The 13,497-nt window shown below is 37.0% G+C and overlaps 1 protein-coding gene across 6 annotated transcripts in view; it reads left to right on the forward strand.

Moving 5' to 3' along the window:
- LOC112045941 (protein unc-13 homolog 4B) overlaps positions 1-13,497 on the forward strand; it is a 72,369-nt gene that overhangs the window by 52,902 nt on the left and 5,970 nt on the right. For 5 of the 6 annotated variants that reach the window (XM_052884994.1, XM_024082369.2, XM_024082360.2 and 2 more), the window contains 14 exons: positions 1,116-1,163; positions 1,277-1,436; positions 3,448-3,627; positions 4,343-4,544; positions 5,134-5,566; positions 6,053-6,310; positions 6,770-7,061; positions 7,819-8,051; positions 8,745-8,835; positions 9,055-9,264; positions 9,712-9,786; positions 10,890-11,196; positions 12,125-12,248; positions 12,785-12,978. In XM_052884994.1, the coding sequence (XP_052740954.1) occupies positions 1,116-1,163; positions 1,277-1,436; positions 3,448-3,627; positions 4,343-4,544; positions 5,134-5,566; positions 6,053-6,310; positions 6,770-7,061; positions 7,819-8,051; positions 8,745-8,835; positions 9,055-9,264; positions 9,712-9,786; positions 10,890-11,196; positions 12,125-12,248; positions 12,785-12,978 (2,807 nt within the window). The remainder of the gene's footprint in view (positions 1-1,115; positions 1,164-1,276; positions 1,437-3,447; positions 3,628-4,342; positions 4,545-5,133; positions 5,567-6,052; positions 6,311-6,769; positions 7,062-7,818; positions 8,052-8,744; positions 8,836-9,054; positions 9,265-9,711; positions 9,787-10,889; positions 11,197-12,124; positions 12,249-12,784; positions 12,979-13,497) is intronic. The other variant, XM_052884996.1, reaches the window with a different exon arrangement.

Below are 13,497 nucleotides of genomic sequence, written 5' to 3' on the forward strand. Positions count from 1 at the left end.
GCACTACAATTTCATGAAGGTTTAAAATCGATCTGATGATGGAGCCATAAAACAGACGAGGGAACTCCTCGGCGATTTACAGCAGTTACCTTGTGTTTGGGCTTGATTAATTTGTAATAATGAGAACTTTCCACATAGATAGGTTGTGACTCTCATTTAAGGGTTTGATGATGAAGACCAAGGACAATTAAAGGAACTCCTTAACAGTTTACAGTAACTACCTTGTGTTTGGCCTTGATTAATTCGTATTGCTGAGAACTTTCTACCTAAATGACTTGTGTCTCTTATTAGGGTTCTGATGATGAAGACCAAGGCCAATTAAGGGAACCCCTTAACGGTTTACGGTAGCTTCCTTGTGCTTGGGCTTGATTAATCTGTATTGCTGAGAATTTTGTACCAAGATGGGTTGTGACTGTCATTAGGGGTCTGATGTATTCGTTTGAGATAAAATTTTACACTAAAAATGGAAAAATAATAAAAATTTTAATAAAAAAAATACAACCGACTTCAAAACCTAAAAACGTACCGACTAAACTAAAAAGTGAAAAATAACATCATAATATGTTCTACCTGCTGATCAGTATGAAGGCGGTGCTTAGCCGGTGTTGTCTTAATTTAAGCCATTTCTGACAAGACCACATGAAACAACACTGTCTGCAAAATCTAAATCTATAAGATATTCTCACATGGCTTGAATTAATACATCACCGGCTTAGCACCGCCTTCATACTGATCAGCAGGTAGAACATATTATGATGTTATTTTTCACTTTTTAGTTTAGTCGGTACGTTTTTAGGTTTTGAAGTCGGTTGTATTTTTTTTATTAAAATTTTTTCATGTAGAATAACTACTCAGCAGGGCATCTACCCTTCCCGTAACTCTTTATAGACCTTTAATCCGCACTTGAATTTATGAGTACACCACATGTGAATAAGTGTGATTGATCTAAGGAAAAGGCTGACTCATATGCTCCCTCCTAGACTTTTAATATGTTTGCTTATTAAAATTTGATTTATAAGTATAATTATAGAATTTTCAGAGCATTCGTTGTTAGTTAGCAATTTTACGATCAACAATTTTCGTTTCCATTCACCCACTATTTATTTTCTTTGCAGGCCTATTCCAGGAAATTTGCAAGAAGATTCATTATGTGTAGAAGTTTGGTAAGTTTCAACTTATCTACTGCTACGTTTTCTTTTCCGAAAGATTCTTTATATTTTTATGAGGAACTAAAGAGGTCACAAACTTGTCCTTAATTTCTCTTACCTCTCTTCAGGGATTTCGATCCAGCGGAGACGGTGAAAGAGAAAATGACCAAAATATTCGAAGTTAAAGGCGTCAAAGGACTTCGTAAGCTTATGAAAGAAATTGCAATCACAGCGTCTACGGGGAAACACGACAATGAGCTAATTGGCACTGCTAATATACCACTAAGTGTAAGTATAAATCATGATCCTAATACACTGTGTAATTGAGGAGTTGTTGAAACTAAAGTTATTGATACCTACTAGATTCCTGGCATCATTTAGCGTTCACGTATGCGTTCAAACTCGCGACATATCCCCAATCTTAACATAGCTATCTGCTCTGAGATTGATAAAAAGCAGAATCTGAAGTGGAATTAATCAATGTACCTCAAGTTTACGGTGTCATCGCACCTTTCGATATATCGTCAATCGATACTATCGATCCACTGCGATTGAATGATATGGTAACTTTTGAGGTTCGACTTCTGTCTGCTTGATTTAATGTTGATCACAACGATCGACCACTGATCGATGTGGACTATTACTAAAAATGTATTCCAAAGATGCGTTGTTGGTCAGCTCTAATTTTGCAAGGCTTTGGAATGATCGTGTTTTTGCATAACATTAAAATGATGCCTTTATGTTGCGTAGGCAATATCTCTGAAGCATATATGTGCAAACTGGTATCTTAGAAAAACCCCCTTCACTTTAAAAGGCTATGCGGAGAATCCGTCTTTAATATGAACAAACAGCGCCATTGTTTTCGTAAGACCTTTTGCAAATAAGAAATTGAAAAACTGGAATTTAAGGAAAATCCCATTTACTTACAAAGGCTTGGTGGGGTATTTAATTGATGACTTGCCTTGCACTAATCATCGTCATTATGTATTCCACTTTCAAGTATAACAAATATTTAAGTAGGTAGGTTCATTAGTCAAGCAGGAAAATCCTAAGAAATAGTATTTTTGCAAGTTAGTCTTGTGATAGTGTTTATTATTTGTTGACGTGGGTGTTTTGTTTTGTGGTGCTGGAGTAAGGAGTTTTTTTAGTTTGGGTAAAATTTAAAATAATATATCGTAATCTTTTACACTTGGGTTATGTAGTTTTGTAAAATAACTCAATTTTCAATAAACTACCCAATTTGCCAGGATACTGGATATGCACATATTTGAGAGCTAATATTACTTTCGGAGTATCATCCTTCAGAGCAGGCATCCTACGAACATACTACATTTTGTTTATCAACCTTATAAATATTTATATGTAGGTGTCAAACCTCGTTAGTTCGAATTTTATTAGCTACAATGTCCCAAACTGAACTTAAATGACGCTGTTTCTACACTAGTTTAGAAAAGATTAAGTATCTTTTCTAATATAAGTCGATTATGAGTAATAATGGTAAAGTACTAGTAGCAGTTACGTACTTTTAACATAACAAAATTTTGTTTGGATTTAGGTCATGCACCGTAGTTGCTTGCTTTGATGTATTAATAATAATAACTAAACAAGGAAATGTAGCTGTTTAAAAACATCTTAAAAGTAGTTTTGAGATCGATGGTCTGAAGCTAAGTGGAAAACTAAAACGATTTATAAAAATAATTCGATTTTAGAATGTTCAGTCCTTTCTACAGAATTGATGATTTTTTTGCACGTTTAAAGTGGGTATGCAATGTTTAGATTCACAATTGATAGACAATCGGGTTCTAGGTTTTAATTTAAATTTTTAGCGAAATTTGCAATGAAATATCTGCAGCTATAAGTAGATATTTGATAATAAATTTTTGAATAAATTTTGATATCCATTAGGTGTTTTAAGTTAAACTGCTATTAACTAGGCGGAGACAAATCAATAAATAAAACATATCTGCCTGCCTTTGAGCTTTAAATGGTGAAACTATTCCGAATATCTGAATCAATGAATATAATTAATTCATTGTATAACTATGATTGTTAAAATAGTAGTTATATCGTGAAGATCGAGGACCCTGAGATATAGGTTTTTCAAACTACATTCAGGGTTTACCGTTTGAGACATGTGATAGGTATTTAATTTCTTAAAATGCACACAACTGAAAAGTTGGAGGTGCATGCCCCGGACCGGATTCGAATCACCCTCCGGAATCGGAGGCAGAGGTCATATCCACTGAGCTATCACGGCTCTATTTCAATAATTTTGACTGATAAATAATTTGAATTTCAGTCGATCCCAGCGTGCGGTATGACGACGTGGCTGAACTTGAACAAGAAGAGCAAACTGCGCCGGCAAGGCGTGCTGAAGGCGAGGTTCAGCTTCTCGTCGGAGAAGAACTCGCAGGTGGCAGCGCAGGAGCACAGGCATCTCTTGAGGATACTCTTGCTTCATGAGCTCGAAAGTTCCAAGGTTTGAAATTTAACCATCTATACAATGAACCACACGCTGTAGAAACAAATTCCATCAACACAGTACCATTGTAAATAACGACCAGATTTAATTTTTAAATTGTGGACCCAACTTTTCGCTATTTTTCCGTTCTTGCTAGATCTGAGCCCATATTAGCCGTTATTATAGACTGATAATGTTCAATTCTCAATATTTTTATGTTACATCTTGTACCACCTACTTCTAGAGTACGTTAAGCCTTTCAATCATTATCGAAAGACCAATAGGTCTTAGATGCGTAGCAATGGGACTAAAGCGAGCCATATTTTTGATGCAATTAGAAAAAGGCATATAGTCGAACAATGGCGGCTATTGGTCAACAATGTCAATTAAGGCCTATAATCTAAATCAAATGAAAATCAAATCCAAATTCATTTATTTCAAATAGGCTTAGTTTACAAGCTATTTCGAAACGTCAGGTAATAATATTAAACTTAAGATAATAGTGATAATAATTATTCGAAAACTTTAAATTAAAGTTACGAGGGTTCCAAATGCGCCTTGATCCGAGAAGAGCCCACAAAAAACTCAGCCAGGTTTATCCTTTTTTAGTTTATCATCATTTAACAATAAGTATATAAGTAGCCTGTCCTGTAATAATACATTTAAATTCCAAGCAATTTTGTCGTTTATAGGACTTATAGGATACAGATGGTGAGAATGCCAATACTTGCAGGTAGCTCCGTACTGGTGGTGCGGCAACTTCAGCGCGGCGGCGGAAGGCGTGCTGACGCAGCACGCGGCGCAGAGCGGCCTGTCGCAGCTCGACAACCACCTGGCGCAGTGGACCGTGTACTGCGCCGTCACCACCGACCACCCGCTCAGCTTCGCCCTCTTCAACGGCCTGTTGGACAAGCTCACCAAGCCGTTGCAATCTGGTGAGTTTCTCTTCCCATCGTCCTTTGAAATTAAATTTTGTTCCTTGAAATTCCTGAGATGATACAAAACGTCCAATTTGACAAAGTCTTTGCAATCCGGTGGCTTTTTCTACCCATCATCCTTTAAAATTTTTCTTTGCGATGATACACGACAGCCCATTAGATAAAATCACCAAACCTTTGCAGTCCGGTGAGTTTATCTATCGTCGTTTTTAAATTATTTTTTGTATCCTTGAAATACTTATGATAAGAGATAGTACACTACACCCTATTGGATAAGGTCAACATCTTTTGAAAGTCTTTCGAAATTAATCTTTTGTGTTCTTGAACCGCCTATTAAAGGGTACCCAGCGGTCTAATGGGTAAGGTCACCAAATCCTTGATATACAGTTAGTTTCCTGTGTTGGACGACACTCCACGATGGTAGACCAGTGAACTTACTCTGGATATGGGGGTTACAATAACGTAGTGTTTCGAGGTCCAGGAGGCCTAGTCTAGGCAATGTCCAGCAGTGGACGTTCATTGGCTGTTAATGATGATGATGATGATGATTTACGTGTTGTTCATTTTGTCGATGGTTTAATTGCAGGTCTCGTCAATGAAGAGGACGTCAAGCTCTTTTGGGACGGAGCGAAGAAGTTGCTTCCAACTTGTTACAGCCACATAAGGAAATTAAGAAAAAAGACCGCCGGCGACAAGACAGTCATGAAAACGCTTCGAGAAGTTTTGATAATCCTTTATAAACTGTCCATATTGGATACACCTGAATCTATTGATTTGTTTCCGGCTAATTTATACGGTTGGCTAAGAGATAAGGACGATGGCACCAGATTAACATTACACGAAGTCTTGAATCAGGCAGTTATACAGGGTGCTTCCGATTGGTTCGTGCACATACTTGACAATAACGAGTGTAAAGATAAAACGGAGGAATCGAGGCTGCAGCATTTGATTCGAGTCATACAATTAGTTAGATCTGATTTGCAAAGGGCTGTGGAGTACTTCGATAGGGTTTTTATCGAGTAAGTATTTTTAATATATGATTGAAGTGTGGTTTGTTAAAAACCTCGAAAACATATTCTTTGATTGAATAAATTTACGTGAAATTGATCAAGGTTTGTCTGACTTTTGAAGCCATTTAGGCTTATTATTATTTAATTGATCTTATATTCCTGAAATTGGTTTACGTATTCCGATAAAATAATCACACTAATATTATGAAGGCAAAATTTTGTGTGTAAGTGTGTATGTTTGTTTCTCCTTTGCGCTGCGGCTACTGAAGCGGCTGAAATATGGAATGGAAGTAGATTTTACTCTGGATTAACACATAGGATTCTTTTTATCCCAGAAAAATGCATAGTTCTCGCTAAAGCGAACGGTGGCCGATTTAACTTCAGCCAATTATCTTTTTCCTCACATTGACAAGCTACGTGTTAAGGTGTTACTTACATGAAATGCGAAGTGTTGATATCTGTTTTGCTAACTAAATAAATGTCTAAACCTTTCAGGGTGATGAGTTTCCCGTATTCCAAAGCGCTATACGGAGTGTATGAGGACAAGATCGCTTCGCTAGTGGAGCCAGAAGTGATACAAGTGTGCAAGAGCATGAAGCGGCTGCGATACAGCGAGGGGTCCACCAACAGTGTCCACTTGGCCGGGGGTCTCAACGGAGACACCGGGCTGGGCGCAACCGAAGTTGGCACTGAGCCCTTGGCTATGGGCACGACGTTGTTCGAATTATATCTTGCGTTGCAGAGGTTTTTGACGTGAGTATTTATTTCTGTATTTAAAATTTGATTTGGCGGTTTCACCCGCCGAAATATAATCTAATCTATCTCTATAAATTTAAACATACGAAAACTATAGCCAATTTCATTCTTATCTGGTCAGCCATTTGTCAGATAAATATACTCAACCAATAGCAGAGCAAACATACCCGACTTAGTTTAGTATAGAACCTGTGTTATGTAAACTAATATTTAAATTGAAATTCTCTGATTCTGACTCACAAGTTACACATGTCAATATATCCTTATTAATCAGAACTTTTGTGGTTGTGGTCAAATACAAAACTATGCCTAATTATGGTATTTTCCATAGAAAGTACTTCCTAAATGTGTTTGGAACATCACATCACAATTTCCCTTTTATGCATAACAAAACATGACAAATCTGAAAATGTGTTTAAAAAATGTATTATTATATTTATAATCATTTACTTACAGGTTAGGTCAAGGTCTTAATGAAACAGATTGGAACTCATACAGCATATCAAAGTTCCACGGTTGGTTTTCCGATGGAGTAGCTCAGTGGCTCGACATAGCGGCTTACAAGGCGCTGACTCGCATTGAGAAAGCGGTGGAGCTGGATCATCTGGTGCCTGTCGATACCAATGTGAAGTACAGCAGCTCTGGAGTTGACACGTTGGCGATATTTTACCAGATTAAAATATTCTGGCAACAATTGGCGTGGCCGGACGTTGAAGGCTGTTATGCATTTGTTGCTAAAATTATTGATGTAAGTATAGCAGGCACAATTATTATAATATATTATAGATATTGTTGGCTTATCCCTCGAAACGTATAGGTATTAGAAGGCGGGAAGGGACAATGATGAATATGCAAAAGGTTATACTAAAAACTGAAACCTGAAAGTTTTCTGGAATAATATCTGAGCCTTTTCTTGACACAAACTTCTGCGCCAATACGAGGACAAATAAAATAGAAGGTTGGGCACATATGACGTCTGTGACAGCCTGGTTATAGGAAACGGGTTTGTCTAGTTAAAACAGCTTATAGCGGACCGAACATACTCGTAATATGTTGTTTCGTCTCTTAAGTGGATTAAAGCGTATTATTGCACATACCGCCAACTTTTGGAGCTTTGGAGCTTGTACATTTAGCCAGTCCTCATGTAATTTTTCATTAACTTTGCCCTCAAGTCATGTCATGTCATGTCTTGTTAGCGAAGGCTACCTTACCAAAACGTTTGATAGCGTCCACTGGGAACATCGAATTTATCACTTAAAGCTCTCTTGTTCAACTTCCACTTCATGTGAACTATATAATATTGAATGAAATGCATTTATTTTAGGCACGAAAACTCTAAAATGCAGCAAATCAATGAAAATGAAATGAGAGCTACATGTAATTCCTATGATATTCCCGCCAAACTCCAACTCTGATGTTCTGTTTCTGATTAAGAAGCTTAGATTAACGACAATGAATATTTGCACAGTTAACAACGTTTATTTAAGTGATAAAAATGCTTTTAGGATATATGCCGTTGTTGCGTGTTCTACTCGGACCGCATGGCCAACCGAGTGAGTAGCGTGGGCACCGTGACCAATGTGTACGAGGAGCGGTTCGAGGTGACCACGGACTGGTGCGTGGCCATCAACAACATCGACTACGTGCGCCAGAGCCTGCAGCCTTTCGTGCAAGAGCTGGGCATGGAGGAGATCATACAGAAGATGTGCGAGACGCGTTCCCCGCTTGAGGCTCAGAGGTTAGTTAGGTTTAAACGCAAATAAGGTGCCAAGGCTAACAGTCAAGAAAAAGACTAGCATTAAATAACCCTTCTTGTTATCGGGTAAAAAAAAACAAGAATGTGATGATTTTTGAGGTCTCTCCAATCAATTCAGGACTTGCCTCAGAGGCACTGATTCGTACAGTCATATTCTCTAGGTACTCAACCCATCACGTGATTTTTGCGACAAGATTATTTAATAAATCTGTAGTATCTGATTAACTTCCTTGAGTTCGAGCATTATGTCTTGATGAGTCGTTGGACTCTTGACTGTTACTATCCCTAGATGGCTCGTAAATTAGTTTTTGATTTACTCATACAGAGTAATTCAATATTCATCATCATCATTATTATAAGCCGATGGACGCTCACTGCTGGACGTAGCCTCTTGCATGGACCTCCAAGCATAACGGTCAGAGTCATTGAGGCCTGAATATTTTTTTTATTGAATAGTTTTTCTGACAAGAAATATGTTTATTCTACTACATTCTCAGTAAAGTCACTTCCTAACTCCTTAGTTAGGAAGTAACTTTACATCATCGTGTGTCGTTTAATAATGATAATAATTAGAGAGACAGAGTTAATGTTCCCATTTTTTACTTAAAATAGAAACAATAACAAAAACTAAAAAAAAAAAATAATAATAAATATACTCAATTCCTAATATTACAGGTGTAAGGAGACATTGCAGAATGTCATCGCCAATGCCATTGATACGGTTAAAAACAAAATTGTGGATCTTTTGGAAGTTATGATTAAAAAGGTAAATTACATTTTGAAAGTTAAGCTTAGGTTGAACTTGAAGAAATAAAATTATGTACTGAATTAACTAGAAGCACTAACCTTATTAGTATAAAGTTAGTGTGAGTGAGATTTTTTGTCACCAATCGCCATATTACCAAATTATGTACAGTTCTGTAAATTACCTCAACCAAACTTGAGATTTAATATTGTTTACATTATTATTGTGTTTTATTTCTAGATGATGCCATCTATCACACGTTTCCTAATAGAAGGAGCAGAACTACTCCACCAAGACTGTTCGAGTATGGAGCGTGTGATGCGATACTTGGAAGCCAATCTCGACACATTATACCAACATCTTAACAACGAAAACTTTTCTAGAACACTCGATATAGTTTGGGAACAACTTGGTGAAGTGTTATACGAACTTATACAAGCCAATCTTGAGGTATGCATTCAAAATAGTGATTTGGTGGAATATTTAACTTTGTTTCTAACTCGAGAGTAGATTGTATATTTTTTAAATCATCTATTAACAAATTTAATATTTTGTATATTCTATAGTTCAGTAAGGAAACATATTTGTATTATTTTTAAATATTCTAGTTTGTTTCTTTACTGGATGATCTATTATATCTTATTATTAACTTTATTATATTCATCGTTTTCACTAACAGAATAATTTATTAATTGTAGAAAGAAAGAATCGCTACCCGTATCCGCTTGTTTAGGCGTAGATATTTTGGCAAAAACAAAGTCTCCCCAAACTTTCTGTTGTTGCGGGTAAATAACTGCATTTGTGTCGCACGCAAATACTTTGAATAGTGCACTTTTTGTTTATTTTATGTATATTATTATTTTTTTTGATATTACATCAAGTGTTATTGTTTGATAGCACCGAAGGGCAAAGATAACTCGCTATATCGACCCGAGACGATTGACCAAATCGGCCGCAGCTAACTTAGACGCGGTAAACCACAGATCATTTAGCACCTTGCATTATTGTACCTACATGTTTACTGTGTTCGTCTACTATGTAGCCTGAATGAACAGCATGGCCCCTGGAAGACTGATAAATATCCTTAAACAGTAATTTCCTTATCAACCTATAATGTTTAGTTGAAGCTTTTGTTACCTCTTGATCATTTTGTCTGAATCCTTCAATGTAATTAGAAGAGTAGTGTGGAATTATCTAATTATGATTACAGAATCTCAAATCGATTGGCATTAAAGTAAAAAATAATGACGTATGTTTTGGGTTTGATCAAATACTTAGTAGTTAAAAAGCTAAAGTAGTGAAAGATCGTGTGATAGCTGCTATACCTTCAACATTTTATAAAAGCGTAAATATCTTTTTGTTTTACATTTTAGCGAAATATTTTTTAATCCCACTTCTGATCGACACATAAATTTTTAAAGGTATATTGGGGGACATGCTATTGGCAAAATTTTTGTAATTCAGTGAATTGTATGTAATGCGATTTATTTGTTGAAGTTTCGTCTGCTTTTTCAAAGTTATGTATGTTATTGAAGTCCTAAATATATGAATGTTTGGCTTGAAGCTATCCAAATTATTATCCTTGGCTTTATTATCTATTACAATAAGTAGTTTACGATTAGCATGGGTGATCTGCTTTAAACCTTGAGCACGATTCATGCTTGGAGAAGTATCATCATATCTATTTCTATATTTATTATGCATGGTGATAAATTATTTTCTTGGGTTATACAAATAGGGGAAATATTTTTGTTTCTTTAGTTAATGTCTATGGCACGGTATGGTTACACTTGAATAAAATAACAACTAAAACCTATTTATATAACTTATGGATTAGTTTTGGTCAAAATAGTAGGTATTGTGGTGATTTGATAATTAACTAAACTTAAACAATTTTGAGATTTGAATCTAAATGCGTTTGATAAGTCTATAAAGTTATAAGCAAGCAAGTTATATTTATATTCACGAGAATTCCTCGCAGTTTCTACATATCTTAGGATTGATCAAGTTTAGTTAATGGCTTAAGTTGATAGAAGATATACAATGGATTCGCTAAGATGAAAGTTTAATTACAGAAACGACGTCCTCCCTCATTCTTTTCCAATCTACACGAATGTTTAAAAATAATGGTTCGCTCCTTCCGACAAGACAATAAAGACATTTACACGTCTGATACGTTAAAACGCGTGGAGTATCTGTTGAATCTACACGGTTTGGAGACGAGAGAGCTGATACATCAGTACCATTTGGAGAGGTGGCAGGAGCAGCAGGCCGTCACTGAGCCGAAGATGGGGTTGTTGACAGTACGAGCGCAGTTCGTTGAAGACAGTTTGAAGCTTGAAATCATGAACGCCAGGAATTTGACCCCTACTGATTCAAATGGTGAGTATCTTCAGATTATTTTTAAAGCTACGAATCAAGCATTTTAAAACTAATTTTTAAAAGATGCAATCCATTGCTTCATGCGTTTAACTATAATTTTTATATTGTAATATGATACATTTTCTGTATTTGTCAATCTAAGCCTATAGATTCAGTTTAAATAATTCTTCTTGTGGTCTATGAAGAAATACTTACATCTCGGCCAATATATTTATATTTTTTACATTATATAGGCTAGCGCTTGGCAGCAACCATGCTTGACAGCAAGCGATGATGCAGCCTATGGTTGAACGCGCTTGCCTAGAAGATGCCTATCCAGTATTCACTTTTGACATAATTATACCCAGGTGGTAGGGAAAACGGAAGCTGGAAGGGCATTCCATAATTATATGTCAATAGTTGACTGGTCTGTTAGATCCTTTTATTTATATACTGATAAATGACTTAGGCCGTGATAGCCCAGTGGATATGACCTCTGCCTCCGATTCCGGAGGGTGTGAGTTCGAATCCAGTCCGTGGCATGCACCTCCAACTTTTCAGTTGTGTGCATTTTAAGAAATTAAATATCACGTGTCTCAATCGGTGAAGGAAAACATCGTGAGGAAACCTGCATACCAGAGAATTATCTTAATTCTCTGCGTGTGTGAAGTCTGCCAATCCGCATTGGGCCAACGTGGTGGACTATTAGCCTAACCCTTCTCATTCTGAGAGGAACTCCACAGTGAGCCGAATATGAGTTGATAATGACATGACCCTATAAAGTTTCAGTTTAAATAATGCTTCTTGTGGTCTAAGAAGAAACACTTACATCTCGGCCAAAATATGTTGATAGTAATTACCTAAATGATACCCAATGATATAACTGGTCTGTAAGATCCTTTTATTTATATACCGATAAATGACTTACCATTTGTCTCATCTCCTTTAGGTCTGTGTGATTCGTACGTCCGCGCAGCACTGCTTCCCGAAGATTCGTTCGTGAACGTTGAAAAGCCAAAAACTCAGACACATAGCAAAAACCTCTTTCCGCTATACGACGAGATGTTTTCAATGTAAGTTGTTATATTTAATTACTAGTGCTAACCTTCCAACCGTGCTTCCCAATTGTAAGGACTAACCACGTAGCGTAGATGGTATTATTAGTGCCAGCGTTGGTATAAATTCTATTCTCTCAATGAGAAGAGTTCGATGAGTGGATCTCTCTCCATTTTGGTGTTTTTTTTTTTAATGCAAATAGGCTCGCGTTTGACCATGATCTAACCTGATGGTAAGTGTCGATACAGTCTAAGATGGGACACGCTTGCCTAGAAGGTGCCTATTCACTCTTGTTTTGAAGAAGTTTTGTGGTACACCAAAAGGGAAAGAAAGATATCAGGACCAGAACTCACTTCCGAAGCAAGAAATATAATTTTAGTTTCAGTTGTCTGCTTAGACGGCTACAATATACTTCCTGAAACGCTTATTTTTTGTTTTTGACTGTTGGACAGTTCTATATGGAGTTATTTCAAAACTGTCAGTTTCCCTTTGGATGATATATCATCGAAACGTCTACGTTCAAAATTCCGATTAAAATCAACTTTGTCTCCAGATCGCTAACGCACGAGCAGCGGCGCATCGCCGACGGGCTCATCCACCTGGTGGTGAAGGACAAGGACATGTTCAGCGTCAGCAACACGTTCGTGGGCGAGGCGTACCTGCACTTCAGCGAGATCCCCGACACGCCGGCGCCCATCTCCAGCCTGCCGCAGCAGCACTTGCCGCTCTCCAGACCTGCCACTATCGGTAACTTTTTTGTTTTCTATCACTATCAGCTGATAAAGGCCTCCTACAAGAGGTCTCTAACTCGCCGACGCCCATCTTCAGCAGCAAAACTTGCCGCTCTCCAGGCCTGCCACTATCGGTAACATTTTTGTTTTCAAATCTAAAATCATTTATTTCAAGTAAGCTCAGTTTACAAGCACTTTTGACACGTCAGTTGACTATTTGTAAAGATTCTACCACCGGTTCGGAAGGCAGGTTTTCTCATCATTATCAGCCGAAAGAGGCCTGTTACAAGAGGATTATGACAAGCAATAAGCAGCAATGGCTATGCCAAGCCGATGATGTATTAATTCAAGCCATGAATATTGAAAATGTTTAGGTATTTCAGACTGCTCTTTCATGTGGTTCTTTCAGAAACGGCTTAAATTAATACTACACCGGCTTAGCAGCGTCTTCAAACTGATCAGCAGATAGTACATAATAATATTATGATGTTATTTTTCGCTTTTTAGTTTGTTTTTTTAGACCGTTTTAGGTTTT

The sequence above is a fragment of the Bicyclus anynana genome, chromosome 13 (assembly GCF_947172395.1).
Source record: "Bicyclus anynana chromosome 13, ilBicAnyn1.1, whole genome shotgun sequence".
Lineage (NCBI taxonomy): Eukaryota > Metazoa > Arthropoda > Insecta > Lepidoptera > Nymphalidae > Bicyclus > Bicyclus anynana.